Source organism: Tyto alba, unplaced genomic scaffold, assembly GCF_018691265.1.
Source record: "Tyto alba isolate M040663 unplaced genomic scaffold, T.alba_DEE_v4.0 Super-Scaffold_9, whole genome shotgun sequence".
Taxonomy (NCBI): domain Eukaryota; kingdom Metazoa; phylum Chordata; class Aves; order Strigiformes; family Tytonidae; genus Tyto; species Tyto alba.
Genome location: NW_024881330.1, coordinates 6,705,423 through 6,724,631, shown reverse-complemented (window position 1 = coordinate 6,724,631; position 19,209 = coordinate 6,705,423). Strand labels below are relative to the sequence as shown.

The following is a 19,209-nucleotide window of genomic DNA, read 5'->3' as shown; positions in this document are numbered from 1 at the left end:
TGCTCATGTAATGAAAACAGTTATAGTTTATTAACTACCAGAACGCTTACCTTATTCGGGATATGGAGAGGTTGTACAACTGGATATGCTGAATAATTTCATCCAGTAATCGGTCAGTCATTGTATCAAAATCAGCAAAAGTATCAGTCTGGTGAAAGATTGAATGAGTTGGTGAATTAAAATATATTACACTTATTGAAGACTGATGTTATTTTCAAAGTAGAATGCAAGCAGAAACATAATAATCAGCCCAAATTTCTTTATAAATCCTGAAGCAGGAGGTGGGGATTTTTCTCATTCTCCAAGTCCTCTAAAAATTGAAGTTCTTTGAAAAGAGTCATGAAGTTTCACTCTCAGTTTATTAGCAAATAGCTTCCAACTAACACTGCAAACTTACTCCAGACAAGTATTTTCTTTCTCACATAGTATTAACAGTAATAAGAATACCATAAGTGAGTGTGGGTTACACAACTATCATTGAAGCCCATGTGGAAATTCACTGTCTTCTATGAGCTCATAGGAAAGGTAAGGCAAAATTTTCTGTCATAGAGTCTCTTTGACTCTATATTGTGTCTTTTAGCTTCAAGAACACAACCTGAGAATTCAAGTTAGGACTCGAGCAACACTACATTTTGTAGGACATGGATATAGGGCCCTCTAGAAGACAATTCATATTTTAATGGGATTAAACTACCTCCTGTAGTTGCTTCTCTTACTCTATTGAGTGTGCCTCTAACTTTGACATGTGTCACGATACCCAGACCCACAATTTATTAATAGTAAGATTAACAATATTAGGTTGAATGATTCCAGAGCTATTCACAAGTCTGATCTTGAAGCAGCCTAACTTGACACTGGTGAGAACTCCTAATGCTCAGATGCTCTAGATACCATACTCTGTACATGGAAGAAGAGCTTTTGACATTTAGGCTTTAACAGATTACTACGATAAAATAGTTTACAACATTATACACTGACACATGGGTTATGCTGATGATAAGGATGCAATCACAAAATTATTTGTCAATCTTAATGAAATGCTGTGCATTTGTTATTCCACAGTTATCAGTAAGAGAATGAGTGCTAGAGACAATTTGAAACAATTTGTTGCTTGCAATAGTACTGCAAATCATGATACAATAAAAGAAATAATGTATTGTCCAGTCTATACAATTGCAGGCAGATGTTATTCAGAACTGTGCCATTTGGCAATCCAGCAGGACCCTAAATCAAATTTGTAACTAATGAGATGCCACAAAACCAATCATCAAATGTTGGAACAGCTATTCAGAGAAAACATTTCAGTAATTAATGCTTTTGTGACACAACTCATCTTGCTAATTGCTGCTCTTGAAAAGGAAAACATGAGTATATTCACTTTGCAATATGGCCTTAAAATAAATGTTCTCATAAACTACAAAGAGTCCACTAACGTTCTGCCTGTTTGTTTTGTCTGTATTGATAATTAATAATTTCTTCCTAGGTTGATTATCCCAAACCTTTTAGGTTGTTTGAAAGTGGAAGAATCATAATCACTAATCATAAACAAAACCCATTGAGCATCATATTTCACCTGGATATATCTCCATTCTTTAGTATCATCTCAGCCTGATTGAGTTTGTCAAACATATCACAAATGAATGTCTAAAATAAGTGATTTGCATTTTTCTCTCTAAGGCAAACTTCAGCTGAACAATCAATTTCTTGGGTCATTTTCAGTGTGGTTCTTAGAGCAGGGGGAAAAGGGTGACAGGATGCTTTACAGGATCCAAATAGTCACAAAAGCACTTGGGTTCCATTTCTGATGCCATGGGAACTTCCACACCTTCCCAGATTATAAAGGCACTGAAAGTTCCCATTATGGGCTCTGGATAATGTTAAATAGACATGTTGTAAGATAATTCATTCTCTGAAAACATGAGAAGAGGCTTTGATGCAAGTTTGAAGTGGTCTCCTCATTATTTTCATCTTGCTTACATTTACTGTGGAGGTCTGCTCCTGACAGAGATGTGCACTGGAAGGTGTCAAGTTCACAGACTAACACCAACTGGCCACTTGAAAATATAAAAGCTGTTGAACAAAGAAGGTTGAAAAGTTTTGGCTCAAGTTTCTCAGCTGCTCATAAATCAGAATAATGTTTCTGACTGGATACTGGAAATCCTTATCTTGTGCATAAAGTTAAGCCTCTGTGTCATAAATACAGGTTCATTGCAGAGCAAAGCACAGAATTCATTTCTGTTTCTCTGCCTAGACTAGCAATGAATTTTTCTGGAAGACGTTTTTTTATCATTCAAGGAAATAAATCTCACAAACATTGCAACAGGAGAAACAATGGCTGATGCAGCAAAGGAAGCTGACAACACATGCTGGATATTCCACATCCTCTGGAGAATTTAGCATCATTAAACTTGCTGCTTTCTGTCTATGCTGTGTTGCCTGGCATCCAACAGGCAGAGGCACCAGGCTGATAAGTTTGCAAACTGACAGGATAAATCAATTTTCTTCTTCTAAGGTCTAGTCCTGCAAGTTCTAATGTCATTGCTTTTGACTTTAATGCTAGGAATATTTTCTGATGGGTTTGAACACCCTGTCAAATTAAACAGGAAAAGGACCAGGCCTTTGTACTAAATACTACATAAAATTCCCTGAATTCCCCAGTACTATTGCTACATTCAGTTGGTGAAAAGGCTTTGCTGAAGGCCCTGTTTCCACAATGTCAACAGCTTGTAGCAGATCTAAAAGAAGACAGAAATTAGCTCTTTACTACCTGATTTCTTTCAGACATTAGGAAGTCCAATTTTCCACCAGGGAGTCCAAGTTCTATAAAAGTTTTTACCAGTCGCAGATCTGCACTGTTACCTAGAAATAAATGGCACTTTATAAGGTATAATTCAACAGAAAAATAACTAATGTAGATTCAGTTTAATACTTTTGTATTCCTATGAACCTTGACATCATAAAGCTCTTGTTCAGTGCTGCTAAGACAGCTCACCACACCACAGGATCATTCACTGAAATAGTGGGAGAGCAAAAATATCCACAGTCTGCACGAGGTGGGTCTGGACCTCACCTCCTGCTGTTGGGACTGCATAAATGGTGGGGAAGAAAGGTAAAAGATCAGGCTCAGAATAACTCTTACCCCTATATGCTGAACAGAAGAGGTAAGAAAAAAAGACAAAAAGCTGAGGTCTGTTCTTCCACCTTCACAGCTGGTGAGGATCCCAGGGAACACTGCAGCCCTGACAGGGATCTCAGCACATGTGTTGTAGTACAGAGGTGTACCTTCGGATGTAGAGTAGCCTGTCTCTGTGTATTAGCAATTAGAGACAGCACTGAAATAATGTCAGGCTCCTAATATTTTGGGAGACACCCTATTCCATACTAGGAAATTCCAAAATCTGCTGAAATGTTTTACTGAAAGAGGAGATACCTTTGTTGCAGTTACCTTACTAAAATAGCTTGAATCCTAGAATATTATTTTGATTTTAGTTTAGAATATGATTTTGATTTTTAAATGGAGTTATAGCAGCTATGAGAATATAAAGCACACTAAGACTCTTAGGAGCTAGTATGGTGTGTGCCTTGAACACTACAAGAATCGTTATGAACTCTGAATCAAAACAATGGGTACTGGTTATGGATCTTGATTTGAAACAACAGGTACCAGAAGAAACTGGTTTTGGTTGGGAAGATCAGACAAAGAAGAAATAGGCATTAGCCAAAGATGAAATGAGCATGCACAAGGATGGAGTTCAATCAGCAGACACAGTGAGGAAGACTATCGACAACCACCAGAGGACCCCCATCCAACATAACCATGCATACGTTAGAGACATTTGCATATGATAATGATTTCCAGGAAATAACATGAATATGCTGTTAATTACCCTCCCCTCATTCTATTCAAATCAATCAGTAAAGATGACCAATGATTTCTGTAGAATAGGAATATAAGTAAGGTGAGGTAACTGAAAGCCAATCATTATTAAGTTCAAACTAAACTTTATGAATTTTGTTGATCTTATGTAACCATGACTCTGCTGAAAAAGTGTATAAATATGTTGTGCTTTGTACCTGTTGGTGAACACGCTTTTTTGGTGGAGCTATCCCCCGTGTTCCCCAGAACTGGAATAAAGAAGTGCCTGCTTATCTGCTTTGTGTAGATAAGTTCTATTCACAATTGTGACTGTTAACACCCTCACCTAGTGAAAAGGACACTACTGCCACTGAGATACTGAATGGCTGTCCTTGACCAAGCCAGCAAGTGTTTGTTTTCCACCTTTCTGAAAATGCCTGAGATTTCAGATTCTCTATCCCTCTTGGTCTGTGGTTTCAAGGTTAACTTCTACACCCTTCCCATTGACACCAATAACTTGTAAAGAGAAGTTTCAAGTTTAACATATTTGTTTTCTGATTAGAAAGCATACATGTAAAAAATTCCAGTCCATGCCTCCTCTGCAGTGAATAATGATTTTTATTCTCTTGTTTTCTAAAGCTGGGTACTATCTGTCCTATAACAGTGTTGGGGTCAGTTAAATAATGTTTTCATCATGGTGACATAGTGTAAAACAACCAAGCATCTGTGGAAAGACAAGAAAAGTTACTATATTTTGCTCCTCTTGTACACAGAAAGATTGATGTATTTTGTTTTAGGATTCTGGGCTGTTTTTTTTTAAAAAAAGTTGCAACACCCATTTCTTAGAGCAAATATTTAATATTTTCCTAGATCTTTTATTACAATGGACTGAATAACTTAAAAAGGACTCAATGCTTATCTGAGTTAAATACTTTCCTTAAACTCTCGTTTCTTTCATACTTGCTGAACATCTGTCCTTTTTTTATTTACACCAAAAGGACTTGTAGAGAGCAATTCCTCCTGGTCTTACCATCCAATCCATGGACACAGACAACCAGGTGAATTCCATCTTCCAAATTTTCTTCCTCTTCCTCTGGTGGAAAATATGGGATATCAGAAGCTAGTACGGATAAGTCACTGTACAGAAATCCTTCAATCTTCATTTCCTTTTTAAATTTTTCTTTGGCCTGATAAAAACTGGAGAATACATTCATTAATCACAATAGAACTGGATCTTCAACAACGAACCTTCAAACTAGAAATGAGGATGCTGGTATTTTCAAGAAGTCATGTTTGCAATTTTCAGATAGAGACCTGGCTACTATTCTTTATCTATTCTGATTGAGAGAAATCAGGATGCAGGGAAGAAAATCTGTTTCTGAGTGATTTGGCTACATACAGGGAATAACTAAAGCCTGTTAACACCTTACACCTGCCAGAGGAATGAAAGATTTACAGAAAATAATTTTCTGGTGGCCCATTACAATACGACTAAGATACAGAACTGGCAGTTTTGCATCTTAATGTCATCAGCCTTATAGATACTGAAATGCAAAATGTATGATTTTGCTAGCATCAGATCCATTTATAGGCAGGTAGAAGGTATTCTAATTTCTCAGACTGTGGAGTTAAAGGATGCATCTCATATGGTAGATACTTTTGGTTTGGTTTAGTTTCAGATTCTTTTGAAAACATTTTGTAGCTAAGAGGAAGAGCAGCTCGATGAAAGAATTGAGCCAATTTCTCTCCTAATCGAGGCTTAAAATTTGACACATTAATTCATCCTGAAGCATTCTGCTGAAGAAGTCAAACTCTTCAGTGGCTTTTTGACTTAGCCAAACTTATCCAGAGTTTTTAGGAATAAATAATCACAACATAAATCTAGAATTAGGTAGAAAACTGGGATGGACCGTTAGTAGATATAAACCTTTAAAGCCTGGGGATAGCTTGAGGCGATTTGATATAATGGTAAGCAATTATCTACATCAGTTCAACTGACTTCAAAGGGAGACAGGAATGAAAAATCTAGCAGTCAGGCCACAGACCTGGAGGTCCTGGATTCATGCACATGAATATGTGCTTAAATACCTTGTTTCAGAAAGAAGGAACACATTTTTTGCTTAGATTAAGCAGGATTTACAGCAGGGTAAATAAAATGAACCTGAAGAGGCTTTCAAAAAAATATAAATTAAGTCTTGTGTTGCAAATGAATGCACATGCAGAAAGCTAAAATTTTGGGCAGCTGAATGGGCTGAGAAATCCCCGTGCTACTGTTTTCTCTCAGCACAGCAAAGACACCAAAATATAAAGAAGTATACATGTGCTAGTGTGTCAGTCTGTGAAATGGGCCACTCTGACATCAAGGTCACAACGTGGCACTTTTACCATAGGCAAAGAAGAAGGAAAAAAAAATAATGCCTCTTCTCCAGCTACCCAGGTTGTCAATTCTCCCATTTTTGCAGTCTGAGAAGCTGAAGTTTAGAACCTATTAGCCAGTCTGTGCTCCCGTTTCATAGTTTAGCTAATGAGTGTAGTTATTTAAGCAGAAAAGAAAAACAAACTATGGCACTGTCATAGTGAACCAGCTATCTCGGATCATTACTCAAGTCTGGATAACCCTGTCTTCATGAAGGAGGGCCAGATCTTAAAGATTATTTGGACACCTAAATTCCACTGTTTTTCATGAGGATTAAGGGCCTAATGTGTCTTTGACAATCTTGGTCTCTCTATGTTTTCATCTTTCCTGTCTGTCTAGACTATTTATTCTATATATTCCATTTGCCTATTTGGATTATTCATACTGTAATTCTTCAGGAAGCAACTGTCTCTGAAAACAAGCTTACAGTATGCTTCCTGTATTAGGGTCTTAAACTTTTTCAGGGTCTCTTGGCATTACAGTAATATTAATGAAGACAGTAATTAAACATTCTTACTTCAGCATCCTTTCATTGGTCTCTTCATCCATCTCATTTGAATTAGAAGAGACAACTCCAAAAGAGCCCAAAGGCTGGTGTGTGATGGGGAATGCAGTCTGCTTTGCAGAGAAACCAATCATAGCAGGGGTCTCTTTGAGCACAGAAGAAAAGGGAAGACACGTAGCTGTGCAAGAGATGGACAGGTTAACCACATCAACAGCCTTTCTGCTTTCCAGGGCTACACCCTCCGTTGTCGCCAAATGGAAGCCGGTGCCATTAGCTACAAGTTTATGCTCTTGGGTGTTGGGTTCCTGAGGGTATTCAGCCTGGTAGGATACTGCAGCAGGGTCTGCTGAGGCAGGTGAGTCGCTGAGCTCAATTTCTTGTAACCCCTGCATTTCTGCATATGCTGCTGGGCTCTCATCAGCAAGAGAGCTACCACACTCTCCTTGCATTGAGCCAAATTCAGTTGAGGTCTCTGAAGGAGCTGGAACAGGATAGCAAAAATCTGGTACCACCTTTATGCTTTGTGATAAACCCTCCTCTCCTGAAATTATGTTATTGGAGTAAAAGCCTTGTTGTAATTTTAAACTGTCCGGCTTAAGTTTATCTTTTGGATCCTCAATGCATGTATCAAACTTATCTAGATTTTTGTCCAAGTAATTACAAGCCCTTGGTGGTTTTAAGCTACACTCACTGTTGCTCTCAAGTGACTGGCACTCAGGGACATTATCTCGAAGATGCTTTGGGCAAATAGTTGGTCTTGCCTTTTCCAAACTACAGTAAGCCTCTGAAAAACCTTCCCTCTTCTCATCTCCTTCTAACTCAGTGTTACTGCTACTGTGTTTGATGGAGAGTTTGGGATATCCTCTTGGTTCTAGTTGTCCACTTTCAGTGGTGATTTGACACTCAGAAAAGTCCATGATTAATTTTCTATTTTTACCCTCTGTTTCTCTGCAACTTTTTAAGTTTCCTCCTGAATCTCCTGAGGTTGCTTCACTGTGTTTGGATATATCTACCTCCTCCACAGGCTCTTCTGGGCTACTGATCTGAGGAGCTGAGACAGATTTTGTCAGTTTGGTAAGTTCCACTTCCCTCTCCTCTTCCTCAAAGGGCAAAGAGCTAATGGACGTAAGTGATGCTTGGATCCCACTGGGCAAGCTGGTATTGCTTTCTGTGTGGCCACCCTCCAGGGAATTTCTATGGATGGCATGCCTGCGTACCAAGTGGTGCAGGATCTCCCGGTCACTGGGCAGCTCCAGTGCCCTGCTACGAGCATCAGACCACGCCACCGAACTGGGTTCACTTTCAATGCCTGAATCCGATATTATAGAGGAGGATCTTTTTATGACCCCTGACATCAGGGTAAATTCTTCACACTCCTCACCTCGTTGCTCCTTTGTGAATAATTTCACTTCAAAGCTGTGTGTTGGCAAAGCTTTCAAAGCAGGGAGCAGAGCCTTGGTGTCTGGATCTCCTGTTTTTTCGAGACTGGTTAATTCATTCAGTGCAAGCTCAGGCGAAGTGATATTATTCTCAGGATTAACAGATTGATCTATTTTATGTATTTCAGTCCTATCTTCCAAGCCATTGGTTCCACATGCTCCACACTCATACTGAGCACTGACAATTAACACAGGCTCAGTTTTGTGGGAATCCTTATTGCTAAGTTTCATATCTCCATAGGTAACATCTGTTGCAAATCTATATTCTTGTAATAAAGTTTCCTTGGGTGTTTTAAAGTCTTCTGATGTGCATTCTGTATTGCCTGACTCTGAGTCAGAAGTAGTTTCCTTGCTTGAAACAAAAATATTTTCAGGTTTCCTTTGGCCTTCTTTGTTAGCTGTACATACCTGAGATGTGGAGTGCTGGTTTAAACCCTTGGCTGTATAAGCAGCACCTTCAGTACTGCTGTATATGCAGGAGGGATTCCCGTTTATCCTATCTGTGTGTATTAGCAGAGTACCTTTCCCAAAGTCTTCTTTCCTTACTGCAGTAGCATCATTTAATGCAAAATCTTCATTGTCATCTATTACATCCATTGGAGTACTTGTAGAAACCTCAAAACCTGGGAAAACGTCTAAATTCTGATCTGAAAGAAAGAAAGAAAAAAAGTAGTATCTACAAGAACACAATAAATTACCCCAAGGTGATGTGGGACATTGAAAAGTGATTGTAAGGACTAAAAAAAAGTATGTATATTTATAAAAGTATATATTTATATATATTTCTATAATCATTATCTATAATATAAATTCTATGTTTATATACATAAGTATAGGATAATAATGTTAATAAATAAAATATATTTTATGTATTAAATTAGTATATAAATGTTTACTAATATTTTTATAATATAAATTATATAGTATTTATAATATTAATATATTGTATAAAATATAAATTATACATATATAACAGTCATATCACAAATGTAAATGTCAGAGTGCATTTATGTAGAATCATATTCACTGAACAGTTATCGTTAGGATAAAGCAGAGAATATCAATAAAATACGCTTTCCTCAGTATAATTGTACCTAAACTGCTAGTTTTTTGCAGCATAGATAAGCAAAGCAAAGCTGATATTCTTTGTGTTCCTGTTATCATATGGCATTGTTCTTAGCATAGCTCTTGCCTGTGAGTCAGTTTAACACTCAGTTTAATAACTTAAATATCTGTAATTAGCATTGTCAAAATTTAGGCAGTTGGATAACTCTGAAAGAATGGAAACTTTGGACCACAGGCCATATTTACTAGACTATAGTCACCTATAATTTTATTACATATTTCTTCCTTGCTAATCTTGAGTAAAAAGAAAATGGAACCAAGGGCTATGAGTTTTTACTACGAATCTGTGGAACTGAAAAATTTCTTAATTAAAAATTTGATTTGGGTGCTCAAGGGGAAAATATTTTTTTTTTTTTAAGTAATGCTGCCTTTCAGGAACAGTGTTGGTCTTTACACTGAAATTTTTGTCCTGAATTTTCTTACCACTAGATGTCACACTGAGGATGAAATTCATAGTGCTGTTTTTCCTTTAAATTCATACTGTAGCAAAAATCCAAAATATCTTTTTTTCTTTCCAGATTTTCCCTCCAGCTCTTGTAACTAAACAAGTTTTAAGATGAAAAATATGAAGATACAGGAAATACTCGAGTTTGCTACTAATGAAAAGAGAAGAATTCAGCTATATTACATAGTGGATCATACTCAGATCCAAGCCAGAGTCAGTCCAAGGGATGTGAGATTGCTTATCCTGGCCCGAGGAAGTGAACCTTCCTCAGTTCATGAAGCTGTACCTTGTGGTTTTCACTCACCTTTGCAAGGCATATCCATGTACCTATCTTCAAAGATAACTGGGAGCGTGTTCCAGTCCCCATCTATGTCAAGGCATTCTGTCGGAAGCGGGGGCATGCTGGTGAAGTACTCCGAATTACGAATTTCTGTAGAAATCTGTCCGTGACTTTGGATCCTTGCAAAAAAGTACAAAAGAAATTCAGTGTTTGAGTAGTTATTGTGCCGTTTCTCCATCACTCCTACAAGCCTGTCAGCAAAGCTGGATGTGTAGGGAGAGGACAGAGGCAATGTTCTTAAAAGGAAAGGAGGCAGTACTGTGTGATGAGAGGGTACACAGCCCTCGAAGGATGTTTCCCATGAGTTGATTTCTATCTCTGTTAGAAATACCTACAACTTGCACACTACATCACTGCAAACCCTTTGTCTTTTTTAAATTGTTCCAACTACTGCCACCACAGGTTCCTGTTAGCTACCATAACTCATTGCTGTCCTCCCAGGGGTCACTGCAGACAGCTGAGACTGGATCCCTCAGCTGGCTTTCTAGTCAGGAAAAGAGGTCTGTCACTCTGGTTGTGGCAAGGATTTCAAAACCCAGATGCCGGAAGAAATAATCAAAAATTTGGTTGAGCAGTACAGGGCAGAACAAGGCCAAGAAGGATACATGGCAGGCTCTCTATCTCACTTATACCACTCCTCATCTGGAATAGCTAAGACATATCAATTCAGCCACTGCCTGTTGGGACAACTAGAATAACTGCCTGTTTCCATCTTTTGGAACATGTAAAATGCTACCTGGCTTTCATCAGTGAATGTGATGTTAAACTGGCACACAAATGTGAGTTCAGCTATAATAAATACAGTAATTTAAATTCTGATGAGATTTCCTATGTAAGCACCTTCCTCAAAAGACGGGGAAAACATCAAATACAAAGTTTGTTTATTTGCGTTGACTCTTTAATGAATTAGTCTGTTTATCCTAAGGAATAAAAAGGAAGGCAACAAGTTTTTCATAGATGGTCAGCTGAAATCAATTCTGCACAAATCCCATAGGACAGCACAATGACTATTTCAGAATATCATTAGCAAATGGTAGATAATCATCATGTGTCAGTGAACTGGGAAAAACACACTTCACACATTATGAAGCAAAACTCAAACAGCAGGTTTGTAATTCATGCCAGCATGAAGGATTCCTATTATTCAGACAAGCATATAAGCTTCAACTTCAGAACATAATTATTGCTGTCTATCATTTGTTCCTACCTGTAGGCCAGTAATTTTTTCCTTAATGATAAAGAAGTCATTGGCTGCTAAAACATGACTCAGACAGCAGTCACAAATAGCTAACTGCTCATTCTTGCCTGCAGCAACACCTGGGTGTTTAGAGTTAACTCTTAGCACCATAATGAAGTTCTCACTGATATATTAATAATAGCATCAGCATTTTACTGAAGACCACATGTAAAAATAATAGAATAAGATTGCTTCAAGACCAATCTCTGGCACAAAAGATGAATCACTGATATTGAAAGGTGTGAGAAAAAAATATTTTTTCTGTAAAATATTGGGAGGATATGTCACCTGCTAGAGGATCCCACCCTGTGTGATACCAAACTTATTGAAAATGATGTGTCCTCTTCTGTCTAAGCAGTGAAATGCTGCCAAGCTTGTAGGTGCATGGCCTCACCCAGAACTCACAACAAGTGTAGGAGGCAAAAAAAAAGCTCTTTTCTGGTGAGAAGGAAGAAAGAACTGGGGCAAAAAACTGTTACTGTTTGAGGTGGTTGTGCAGCACCTGACACACTGAGAGCTGATCTCACCTGGAGACTCTATGAAATCAACTAATACTCCCTGCTGCCACCTCCATCATTAATAATACTCTGGCAGCCAAGACTCTGTTTTTCCAATTACATCATCTTGCAAAATCAAAATGAAAACATGACTACCATGAGGCCTGTATAGACCAAATTTACTACATAGACTGACATTTAAAGTTTGTAAATGATTTTACTTTTTTCACTTGTCTCCTTGATAGTCCTGAGGGGAAATATGTTTATCTGTAGGAAATTGGTTAGTTCTGCAGTTGCCTGAAAAAATAAAAGCACTTCACGCAATTAAGCTTCCCCCTGTGCAGGGTTATGTTTGCTTGAATGGAGCCACAAGTGTCTGCGTCCTTACCCCAGGATCTCAACATGTGGTTTTCCTTGTACATAGCTCACCTAAAACCTGACATGGGAGGACTAAGTGAGCACAGCTGAGCCCCTGCAGCCATTGTGCTGCTCTAATTTGGTATAACAAGGTAGCCTTGTACAACCCATCCACTAATAAAGTCATGGCCCTTTCCATCAACACTGAATAAGTCCTAATGTCCCTAGTCACAGCTCTGAGAAAGTACTTTTCTTCTTTGCACTAGGTCAGAAGCAGATGTTTCACTTATGCCATATCATCGTGACAGGACCTGATGTCAGAGTCTTTAAGCCCCTTCTGAAACATGGGCTTTCACGCTGGTAATGCTGTGGTTCCCCCACGGTGATAGGCTGTTTCAGTGGACAAATAGTCAGGACATCCCTCATTGGTCAGAAATTCAAATCTGATCATCTTTCTTTGAACTCTGTCTCCAGGGGTCAGGTCCTGAACATTATCCATGTGTTCCACTTGGGATCATTGGTTAAAACTGAAGGCAGGATTTTCCCCAGTGTAGCTTTAAAACTGGCTCTTCATACTGTCCAGCTTGGTTCCAAGTAAGAAGTGTAAAGCAGAAGAAAATACTTACCTTGCCAGTGTTTTATAGCATATTTTTATGAATGCAGCCTAATATGTTTATTTTCCTGAACCATTTTACACTGTTGATTCTTGGTCAATTATTTTTAGCCCTGAGCTCACATCACTCCCACAGTTCCTCCAGTTAACATGGAGGTATTCCCCATTCCTGTCCCCCACTACTGTATCTAGTGAACATCCACAGCTCTACATTGGCTGTTTAATACTTCTGTCTGAATTTAAAGATCCTTTATTCTATACAAAGCAGGGCTGTACTAAACACCAAAAAAAATCCATAACTGCCTACACCCAAAAATGTATAAACCTATATTACGGATGGTAAAATAAAATTTTTCAATGTTAAGCTTTTGCTGCTTGTCAGCAGTTATTTCCCATTAAAAGTAACAGTACTGGATCTGGTGTAGTGGGTTTAGGAAGTTAATTAAAGAAAGACATAAAAAATATTTCTGCCTGCCCTGAGGTTGGTGGTGTTGATGCAGATATTGTGGCAGGTGCACCCGCCCAATGAAATTGTGGGTCCCTGGTTGTTGAACCTTTTATATGCCCTTGTTCTCAGGGCTTTACAGTAGTTGGGGTCTTTGGCCAAAGGGGTTGATATTGACCACAGGTCAGATTCAGCTCGGGTATAGATGGAGTCCCTGGGGGAGCAATTTTGAGCTAGTGCTGCCCGGAGCAATGTGCTGCAGGTAAGGGCTCTCCCCTTGGTTGGGACACTGCCCAAGGAAACTCCTCAGGGTTTCTGTGGGTCAGGACGCTGCCCTGAGATGTTCCTCAAGGTTGAGAGTCCTTACCTTTTATTAGGTGAGTGATTGAGCATTTTGGGTTGTAGTTAAACCTCTGGTTGGTGTTTTGGGTGGTTGTTAAACCCCAGAAGTTTGTGTGGTGATAGTTTGTTCTCCTCTCACCGACATTTGGACCTGTTGTTTGAATGTTTGTGGAATGTTGATTAATTATATATATAAAAAAAAAAATTTGCTTTTTTTTTTTATTGTTAAGTGGTTTGGGAGTTTCTGCAGCAGATATACTATGAAGAGAAGTGTGCCCAACTGTGACTGAGAAGAGAGGTGGGGAAAGAGGATCTCTGGCATCATATCCCTAGCATATAGGATTCTTGAAATTAATTTCTGGGGCCTGATCAGAGTCCCTTACTTTTGACAATGATTTCAGTGGTTTTATGATATGGAGCTAGAACAGGCCCAGTGATTTATCTCAAATCAAACTCCTCTATGTCCAGCAGAAAAAGATCTCAGTCTTGATTGCAAAATATTTTAAACTGCATTTTTCAGTCATTCTAGTGACAGGAGAGTGTTAATGGTTTACTTACAGGCCTTCCTGGAATGTGAGCACAGCAGGTTTCTGGTGCTCAGTGTAGAAGAAGGCTTCTGAGAATCTCCTCACCTGAGGTAGAAGCACACAAGTTAAACATAAGATCTGCCGAAAGGTGCTTAGTACAATCAGGCTAATAACAGAGCAGTGACTGTCAGGACCAGATTCCTTAGTATGCTCCATCTGCGTTGCACCACTCTGGTGACAGAAGAAAAGACCTCAATTCTGCTTCACTTTACCAGTCCAGCACAAAGCAGCTGGTGTAGTTGCATATTTTGTTGGGAGGTAAGAAGTGTCTCTTGACAGTAAATCAAGATTTTCTTATGTGCATCTTCTGACTACTTTTCTAAAAGTTGTCAAATTTACTATTTCCCCCTATATTCTTGAAGTTCTTCCTTTCTCACCTTGCAAACCATATAATAGCGGTGCAGTGAGTTACTAGATTAGAACAATTCATAATTGATCATCTCTTCTATGAGAACATCCACAGTGACTCCTAAGAGAGTAAAGTAAGTCTTATATATCAACCCAGAGGAGAATAAGCCCTATCTTGGAAGAAACACATCTGCCTATGCCATGATACTTACAAATGAGAGCTCTTCAAATCTCTTCATGGACATTAGATCTGTTCAGTGTTGGATAATCAATTACGAAAGAGCCACAAATCTGAAGTGGCTGGCAGAGCACAGAGTGTGAAATAAACTATAAAAAATTCAGTGCTTTGAGTTTAAATGAATCAAGCATAATATGTAATCAAATGTACTAAGCTGCTAAACTGCAGCCCATACATTACTAATAATATTTGTAAAAGTGACCTCTGTTACAGAGTCAGAAAATTGCAGCAAAAAGCATGTCATAACATCCTGGCATCTCTCTAAATTCCATCTGTGTTTTAAAAAATTGACTTTCTATAAAAAAGCACTAGCACTTATTCAAAAGACTGTACATTAATCGTATGACTTTTCATTTGGGGTTCTAAACCTGTTTCCCAAAGCTGGGAAAGTATCATAACACACATCTTACATGGGGAGGAACAGAAGCACACAAAAATATGTAATTTGCCAAAAGTCAAGCAAGCCAGCATCAGTTGATGCTGAAACAAACCATAGTCTGAGATTCACCTTGCTGGAGCTGGGAGCATACAGAGTTGTGTGCTTTGGCTGAAAGCCACCCAGGTCTTCTCAGAGTCAAGGGAGACCTTGTCAAATTAGCCAGGGGGGTCTCAGCATCAGTCACCTTTTCCTGAATTTTATTCCTCCTTTTTGCAAGCTCAACCATGGAAGGTAACCAGACCTCCACTGACTTTGATGGGAACCAGAACATAAGCTGAGATGTCAGTATCTACACTGTAGACTCCTAAAACTAAGAAAAGTAAATCCTATCATTTCCTCTATGTCCCTACTCTAATGATTAGATCACACTATGAGTTCAGCTCAGGTGATATGCTGAACTGATGTCTGGTCAATAACCAAAAACGTTCTAATGGAAAACACAACGCTTGCTGAACTAATCAGATAAGCAGATCTGACAAAGTTAGCTCAGAAGACAAGTGCTTTTGTGCCTTCTTTATTATCAAGTACAAGAAGCAATTTCCACATGACCAGTATTGATATTTTGTAGTATGCACATCACTAGGAGAAAGAATTTGTTGTGTGTATATATATATATATATATATATATGTGACATAGTGAAAAGAACAAGTCTATATTCCTTATGGCAGTTTTTAAAACAAATACTTATGATTTATGGATATCTAGTAAGTACATGTCATAGCTACCTCTTCCCACCTACCTCTTGTTCCATATCTGATTCTGGTGTTCAAAGTGCACTCATTTTGCACAGGATCCTGGGTGCCATAAAAGTAACAGCCTTCATTCCAGAAATTGAAATCTGTAATTTCAAATCCTGGGCTTCATCTCTTTATCTCTTGTCCTGCTCACCACATTTCAAGTAAATATTCATAGGGTGATCCAAATAGTATTAAAAATACATATCCAGATATATCGTTATTGTCTAGCAAGAGGTTACCATTACTGAACTTGCTTTTAACTTCTTAACATTACCCTCAGCATGTGATGTTCCTGAGTCAGATAAGCTGTGACTTCTGCATGGAGTGTTGTCACCTCCAGGAACTGGGTCCACAGGGCCAGGAGGTGGGAGCAAAGCCAGGCGAGGTCCTTGCTTATCTGTTCTGCTATCTTCTCTGGATTACTCAGCAGCTGGAGGAGAGAAAGGGCATTCTAAGATCAAGACTGTCACGAATGAAAGTCAGTTCATATATTAGATCAACTCCTTTTAGAAAAAAACTGGAACAAAAAAAATTCCTCTTGATTTAGAATTATTATTATAGACACTATTTTCAGATATTTTACCCCAAATAAAGCTGGTGAGACTTTTGCTTTTGCTCCTTAAAAGCCTTGTATTTTAGTACAAAGGGTCTCAACTACACAACTGGAGAGCAAGAAGTGGGAACAGCCTCAATTTTTGCAGACACTACTGCAAATGTAGTAATTGGAAAAAAAAAAAAAAAATTAGCTTCCAAATTATCCACCAGATGGTGCTGGATGCTATGAAATAATAAACCATGGTCCGTCATCTTTATTCTAGCAAAAGAAACCTTCTCAGCCATGTCACACCAGGATACCAGATGGGTGATTGAATGGGTAGAAGATTGAACAACAAACTGAAACCCAAAACACTGCTCTCAACACATGATGAAAAAAGACATTCCAGAGTCTGCTGTTGCTTCTCTCCCACACTAGGACATGCTGGGGCCCTCAGTGCCCTCCAGCTCCAGGCTGCAATTCTGCACTAAATCTCTGCAGCCCAGTAAGTACATGTTAGCAGCAAAGTCTCTGCATATCAATCTCTCTGGTTTCACAATTTCTTTAACAAGAGACAGGCATTGCATTTTACCTCCATGTTTTGGCACAAAGAGTACAGAACTGAGCCTTCATCTATACCTAGGGTCCCTACCTATTTCCATTAAACTGGTAATACTAGCAGAAATACTCTGGAAATAATACCAGAGTAATCATTTATCAGGTTTTTAGATAGGACTGCAGTCTAGCTGAAAGCCTGTTTATTTTTCACATTTTATTATGCAGGTAGTTTCCAGATTGGTGACTCTGGAAACTAAGCAATGATTAAAAGCAAATTGTCTGTGTGTGAGAGAGAGAGAAACAGAGAAAATGTGTGTGTGGATAACACAGATATTGTCACTGAGTTTACATTACTTGGTTGCTATTCTGTTTTAATGACTTGTCCAAAATGGCACAAGCTCCAGTGCCCATTCTGCTACTGGAAAAGTCATGGGGATAGTGATAGACAAAAGATCCTGCCCAAACATTTCTCTTTGCAGAGTCAGGGCACTACTTTATTTACTGCACTCAATTTTATACACTGTGTGTCGATTATTTTTTTTTTTTTTAATGTAGTCAGTAAGCTGTCTCTTACATCATAAAATAAAAGCATAGTCTTCGAAGAAGATGCATTATTAATTCAAGCCATAGTAGGAATAGGTGTTTGTCTGTTTTTCTAGTTTATTGGTTCTTAGACTTTTGACAATGACTACTTCTAATTGTGAGAGTCTTACTGTGCTGACACACACAGGACAGGAGCTTAGCAACACTAGTGATCCAGGTCAAATCCCAGGGACTCAGTTCCTCAGATCAAAACCCAGCAAGTAAAATGATCACCAAATGTGATTCTGGCTACTCCATTCACATACCTGCTGCTGAGCTGTTCCCTGTGACTGGACTTTCAAGAGCCACTCAGGATAGTCTGGCTTTAACAATACTGTCACGCAAAACAAATTAAGAGGGTTTTTTTGAGGAGTTATTTTTGCTTGTTTGTTTACAAATCAATCACAATATTTAAAAAATATTTCTCTTCCACTTTTTCCTGCATTGAGTATCTGCTGTGTTCTTGGGTTGAATACAAAGATATGGCAAGATTAGACTCACTTTTTTTTCCTTCTTTTATTTGTATTTAATTTTTAAAATAGACCTGGCTCTGGTAACACAGTGGTAATGGGAGACTAACCACACAGACTTCTTTGCATGGTTTTCAACAGCATTTTCTTCCTTTAAAAGTGACTGTTTTTCATGTTCTGCTGAAAAGAAGTTGTTCCAGTTCACATATTCCTAGAGGTAAAATACTGGGAGACCATTTCCGATACTGATCTGTACACCATACAAAAGTTACATACAACTTCAGCACTTACACTGCAGTAATGGGCAATGCCACACCTATGTCCCACCAGTATTGTACCAGATCTCAACATTCATGTCTTGAGAGTCTTTGTAAATTCACTGTCTTTATCATCAAATTATACATAGATGGATAGAAAGCTATCATCCCACAATGCAAAGGCAAAACCTTTTCACAGCATACAGTAATGCCCAAAGTTTTTATAACACCCCAGAGAACCAGCTATTCTAGTTGTGTTCACCTATCTGTTGCCACTCTGTTCCCAGCAGCTTTGAAACAATGGTCAAATCAGTCTGGATTTATTTATATTGCAATTCAAAACAAGTCAATAAGCTTTTTGGGAAAACAAGACTTGGACAGGAATTAGAAAATACAGATAAAATAATGCTGGCATTTTCTGATGTATGCCAAACTAATTTGGACTTTCCCAGACTTATGGAAAATAAGTCCAAAGGAGACTCTAGATTGTGTCGTCTGACCTCCTATACCCTTAGATCTTCTAAATCTATTAGAGCTGAGCCCAATAACTTATGCTTCTGTAAATCAAATATATATGAAATCAGATTTCTTGCAAAGCATCCAAGTCATGACTTAATTTTAAGAAATTTGCCATTTTAAATATTTTTCACCCAAGGCTGACAAACATTAGCCCACCATTTGTAACTGGAGTATGAATGTATTTCCAGTTTGGTTTAGCTTCATCTTCCCTCATTAATTGTTATTTTGTTATTCTTCCCTGTGCTGTCTCTTTTGATAATAAACTGAGCAAATCAAATCTGTTAAATCTCTGATTATAAAGCATTTTCTCCAGTGATTAGC

General features: G+C 38.3%; 1 protein-coding gene across 2 annotated transcripts in view; it reads right to left on the bottom strand.

Moving 5' to 3' along the window:
* The window catches only part of FAM135B (family with sequence similarity 135 member B), a 220,671-nt gene that overhangs the window by 8,208 nt on the left and 193,254 nt on the right, over positions 1-19,209 (bottom strand). For both annotated transcript variants that reach the window (XM_033011811.2, XM_033011810.2), the window contains exons 10-16: positions 16,242-16,397; positions 14,176-14,249; positions 10,091-10,245; positions 6,790-8,863; positions 4,887-5,053; positions 2,768-2,859; positions 51-148 (exon numbers count right to left, since the gene is read on the bottom strand). In XM_033011811.2, the coding sequence (XP_032867702.2) occupies positions 51-148; positions 2,768-2,859; positions 4,887-5,053; positions 6,790-8,863; positions 10,091-10,245; positions 14,176-14,249; positions 16,242-16,397 (2,816 nt within the window). The remainder of the gene's footprint in view (positions 1-50; positions 149-2,767; positions 2,860-4,886; positions 5,054-6,789; positions 8,864-10,090; positions 10,246-14,175; positions 14,250-16,241; positions 16,398-19,209) is intronic.